The 5094-nt window shown below is 67.7% G+C and overlaps 1 protein-coding gene across 1 annotated transcript; it reads right to left on the reverse strand.

The window, feature by feature from the left end:
* Positions 1–1171: 1171 nt before the first annotated feature.
* Positions 1172–4839, reverse strand: TMEM250 (transmembrane protein 250). The gene is made up of 2 exons (XM_030293832.2): positions 4440–4839; positions 1172–3527 (listed from the first exon to the last, which is right to left on the reverse strand). The coding sequence occupies exon 2, from the start codon at positions 3475–3477 to the stop codon at positions 2989–2991; it is 489 nt and encodes a 162-aa protein (XP_030149692.1). The 5' UTR covers positions 3478–3527; positions 4440–4839; the 3' UTR covers positions 1172–2988.
* Positions 4840–5094: the final 255 nt, after the last annotated feature.

A 5094-nucleotide genomic window follows, 5' to 3' on the forward strand; every position in this document is an offset into this window, starting at 1 on the left:
GAGGTGGGTGGGAGTTGGCGGGAAACCCCTCACTGGACGGCACCTCAAACCCCGAGGGCTCGCGCTCACCGAGCACCATCACAGCCTGCTTGGTCCGCTACCTGGGAGCCACGGCACCCGGGTCAGGCCTCAGCGTCCCGCGAGGCCGGTGGCACGGCAGCGCCCCCGCCACGCAGGCCTCGGGCGCCTGGGAAGACAGCACCCCCGCTGGCCTCAAACCAGGCGAGGCCCCGGGAAGGCCGGCGTCCCGAGGCTCCGTGTGCTGGAGACCACGCCTACAGGTGCACGCCCGGCCCAGCCCCACGGGCCACCCGAGGCGGGACACACGCCACCTCCTGAGCAGCCTCTGCCACTCTCGGGGATGTTACCAGCTCTGCCGTCGAAAGCTACCCCCCGCATGACTTGGATTGTTTTCTTCTGAGAAAACCCTCCGTTCCACAAGATTCCGGAAGCCGCAGAGAACGGCCTCTCCGTGGCACTTTCTGGCTGCCACGGCAGCTTGGAGGGATGCCGCCCTCGTCGGTGAGCTGGGAGAGTCAGACACGGGCGTCCCTGCACAGAAGGCAGGAAACCCTGACAAGCTGAGGATGCTAAGTGATCAGGCGTCTGTCACCTTTCCAAGTGTTTGGTCACTTACGCTTTTTTTTCAGTAGGCTCCACACCCAGTGGGGCCTGAACTCACCACCCTGAGATTTGAGACTCGCACGCTCTGCGGGCTGGGCCGGTCGGGCGCCCCGTGTGCTTTTGGTTAAACAAGAACCACGACTTTAGTTTTCAGCCAGGGTTTTCTCCGCACACACGTATCTTCCCCTGAAGTGGGACTCACGCTGTGCTCACTTCTGTGACCTGTTTCCACTCACCGCACGGGTGTCCCCTCGCCCTGTAAGGACCCTTCACGCCCGTCTGCTGGTGGGAGTCGGCCCTCGTGGACCCGGCCACGGCCCCCCACCGGCGCTGCCACTGTGCCTGCCATCCTGACCGCGTCCCCAGGACTCCGAGGTCGAGGTGGGCCCGCCAAAGCCCACCACATCTGTTCCTCCCCCGGCATCATAGAGGACTGCTTTAACACGCTCCCAGTGTTACTCGTGACAGACGCCATCTGCGACGTTTTTGGTTGGTTACATCCTTAAAAACTAAAACAAGATTTTGAGCTTCAAACAATCACTCCGTCAACATGTTAAAAAAATAAGTTTAATGCAGGTGGCTCATTTCAATAAAGAATTTAACAGGCACTCGAGACGCGGAGTATCTTTGTGTTCAGTGTGCCACCCCCTCGCACGGCCGGACCCCTCCTGCCGTCCTGACTTCGCGGACACGTGCCCACCCCACCGACGGGAGCCCTGGGGGAATCCGAGTCAATTAACACGAAACGAAACTCTGAGGAAACAGCATGACTTAGTGCAAAAGATTCTGCGGCGCTGAGCAGTGGCGTGCACGCAGGTCAGCTCCCCGCCTGCCGTCCGGGGAACTAAAAGAACGGCGCCCCAGGAGCCTCCGGGCGGCCCTCGGGTCGGCGATCTGGAAGCTGCAAGTCAGAGCACGGTTCACCGCCGAGCGCCCTTCGCCTTCTCCACCTGGGGCTCTCTTCCAGTGGGACCCAACCGTCCGACAGCTCCCTACCGCCGCCACCGGACTGCCCGGCCAGGCAGGGTCAAAGGGGCACTGCCCACACCCGGGGGTGGGGGTGGGGACAAGCTAGGGTGAAGCGCGGGTCTGTCACTCCCTAGTATGGGGCTGTGTCCTGTTGCCCCAGCACGATTATTCAAAGCGCCTTCTCACTTGCCAAGAGACCCACAGTGACTACTGAGCCCCCAGGCCACTCTGTCCTCCTCTGACAGACAAGGCCAAGGCCAGGGGTCCGGGCAACACACTGGCCCCCGCTGGACTACCAGCCCTTTGTTCTCTCCCGCCCCCCGTGCATTTCTGCCTTTCACTCCACAGCTGCTCTGGCGGCCACCAGGGCAGGAGCACGGGGCTGAACGTCCCTGGCTTAGAGGCCCGGCCCTGGGGCACACGCGTAACTCTAAGAGGCGCTTTTTACACAGAAGCTTTGCTTGTGCTTCTGCGATGCCCGCTCAGGCCGTGCCGCACCTCCTCGAGACCTCTGACGTCAGCTCCGTGCACGTGCGGTTCCCTTCCAGCCACCAGTCCCAGGAAGAGAAGCCAGAGCCCCTCCCCCAGCAAGCAAGGAGTTAAGCTGCCTCCTCAGAAATCCACACCTGAAGAGGCTGTGGCATCCAACCTGACGTCAACAAACCGGCCGAAGAAGACGGGCCTGCCCCTGACCCAGCACTGCCCTGGGCCGGACCCTGATCTAGGGAAGCTGCCAAGGCCGCCCGCACCCCCACCAGACTGCATCTAAGCAAACCCACAAGACCCTGAAGCCTGGCCTGGGACGCAGGACCCCCTACGCCTCTCAGGGTCGCAGGCGCAGAGTGTGCGAGCCGTGCCCGGATTCGGTGGCCCGGGGCAGAGGGAACAGCCTCGTGGCAGTGTGGTACCTCAGCAAGCTGAGCCCGACGCTCCCCTGAGGCTGGGGCAGGGGCTGGGGGTTCGCGGGAAGGGGGCCGGAGGCTGGCCAGGACGAACTCGCACACCCCGGCCCACGCCTGTGTGCCGGACAGGCAGCAGGGACACACAGGCTCCCCCGGGGCAGATGGGGCCAACGGGGCCCACCCTGGCAGCGCGGGGGCTGGAAGTACAGGCTGGCGGCCACGGGCGCTGTACAGACGTGGGCACACCAGGAGGATGGGGGGGGGGGGAATCCGGCAGCAGAGGGGGCACCGGCGGTCCCCTTCGCGGCGCAGCCTCAGCCCCCCTCCCCCACGTGCTGGGGGCGGGGCGGACGCCTGGGCCCACCCCCATCCGTGAGCCCGCTTGGGAAGACCAAGGACCTGACCTACCCCGTCGAGGAGAACACGGCCACAGGCGCGCCCACCGCCACCGGTCGGGCCAGAGAAACCCCGGAGCCAGGCCCGCCGCTGCCCCTCACATGTCCACGAAGACCATGAAGCACCAGCCCAGGCCCCCAACCAGCAGCACGGTTACTCGGATCCCGTAGATGAGCAGCTCGTTCAGGAGGCGGAAGTCGACGCGCCGGCGGCCAAGCAGCAGCAGCAGCACCGACAGCTTGAGCTGGAAGCGCAGCAGGACGCGCACGCCCAGGTACTGCAGGCAGAAGAGGGCGGCCAGCGCGCCCCACAGCGTGGCCGTGAACAGGCTGCAGCTAAAGTAGAGCAGGAAGCGGATGAAGCCGTAGAGCCAGCGCGCCCGGATGTAGACGTCGAAGTTGTTGTACTTAGTGCGCGCCAGGCGGGAGGTGCGCGCCGGCCCGCAGGCCGCGTGCAGGCAGGTGGTGTGCGGGCCGTGGAAGGAGCGCACCCGCCGCGGGATGGGCATGACCGGCATTGGGACCTGGGCGGTGGTGCTAGCTCGTGGCAGCGGTGGTGTCCAGGCAGTGGTCAGCATAGGCGTCATGGGCACCTAGGCCTGGAAGCCAGCAGCTGAGCCCTGGGGGAGGCGGTGGCCTGCAGGAAAGCGACAAAGAGGAGCCGGGTCAGCCCCGGGACGATGTGAGCAGGTGCATCCGTTCTGGGAAAGTAGCCAGCCCTGGGGCCGCAGCGGAACTGAGTCTAGGTCAGGGGGATCTGCTGGGGCTGGGGGGGCAGGGGGTGTTGCTCTTTCCACAGGCACTACTGGGGACACTTCACGGGGACACAGACGGATGAGTTCGCGTCAGCAACTTGACAGGCCAAGTGCTGCAGACAGCGAGTTGCGGGGCTCTGAGGTCACCTGCTGGGCCTGAACCCTGGCGCGGTTACCCGCTAGGAGCAAGCTGGAGAGGTTTGCGTCACCCTCCCATCCCTGGCTGCGCTGTGCTCCCCGGGGTGCTGGGGGTTAGCTGGTGGCCGTGACCGCCAGGCGGAGGACAGCTGACTGCCAGTGGTGCCATCACAGGCCCACAGATTGGGCGCAAGGAAAGGAGAAATAAATACCAAGTGGCTCTCTAGTAACTGCCACTCGCAGGTCGCCTAAATAACTTGTGGGTGGAAAAACATGCAAGTACAGGACGTGTGAGACCGGGGCGGCCAGGTTGGTTGCGGGCTCGGGAGACACATCACACGGGGGCCCTGCCGCGGGGACCCGGGGTCTGCGCTGAGGGTCGCGGAGGCGGCGGCCGGGCGCGTCCAGCCCTTCCCGCAGGCTTGGCCAGAACCTGGTCCCGCGCCTCCGGGCGGCTCCGCGTGGCTCGCCTCGGCCCGGCCTCGTCCGCAGGGTCCCCGCCCGCTCCCTGCTCGTCGCGGGGACGCGCCTGCCGCCGCCCCCACGCACGGTCCTCCGGCGTCGGCGCCGCGGGCTTCCGGGGCGGGCGAGGACCGGCGGGGACCCGGCACGCGGCGGCCGCCCGCCACCCCGGGGCAGGCCCGCCCGCCGCTCACCAGGTGCCCTCTCCGCGCCGGCGTCGGGGGAGGCCGGCGGTGCGGGCGGCCGGGCCGGCGGGTCCCCCCGGCACGACGGGCTGCAGGAGCAGGGCGGCCGCATGGTGCCGATGGAGCGGCGACTGCGGGTCCCGGCCGCTCACGCGTCCGCGCCCGAGGGCGCCCCGGAGGGCCCGGGGCTCGCGCGCCCGGCGGCCGGCAGCGTTTGGCCCAGCGTGGGAGCCGTAGCGCCGTCCCTCCACGGCCACCGTAGGGCTTCCCTCCCACCCCCTCCGCCCGTGCCGACACCGAAGGCGCCTCCCTTCCCCCTGCTCGGGCCGACTGCGAGCGGCCGGAACGCGGCCCTTCCCCAGGGCGTGCGTGCTTACGTGCCTGCGTGCGCGCGCGGCCCTTAACGTTGCCGACCGAACCCTCGCACCGCGTACGCCGCCGGCGGCTCGCTCTGTCTTGCGCAGGCGCAGATCGTGGGCACCTCCTCCGCGCACGCGCCGCGGTGCCCGAGGCGGCTGGCAGAGCGCAGGCGCGCGCCCGCGAGGGCTGGGCTGCGAGCGGCGCGCTCCTCGAGTTGCTGCTGAGGGTCCACGCTGGTCCCCGACCGGCCGCGGCTGTTCGCGTGTGCGACCCCCAGGGCTGCGGCCGGGCGGGGGGACGGGGA

This window comes from Lynx canadensis, chromosome D4 (genome assembly GCF_007474595.2).
Source record: "Lynx canadensis isolate LIC74 chromosome D4, mLynCan4.pri.v2, whole genome shotgun sequence".
In the NCBI taxonomy this organism is placed as follows: Eukaryota; Metazoa; Chordata; class Mammalia; order Carnivora; family Felidae; genus Lynx; species Lynx canadensis.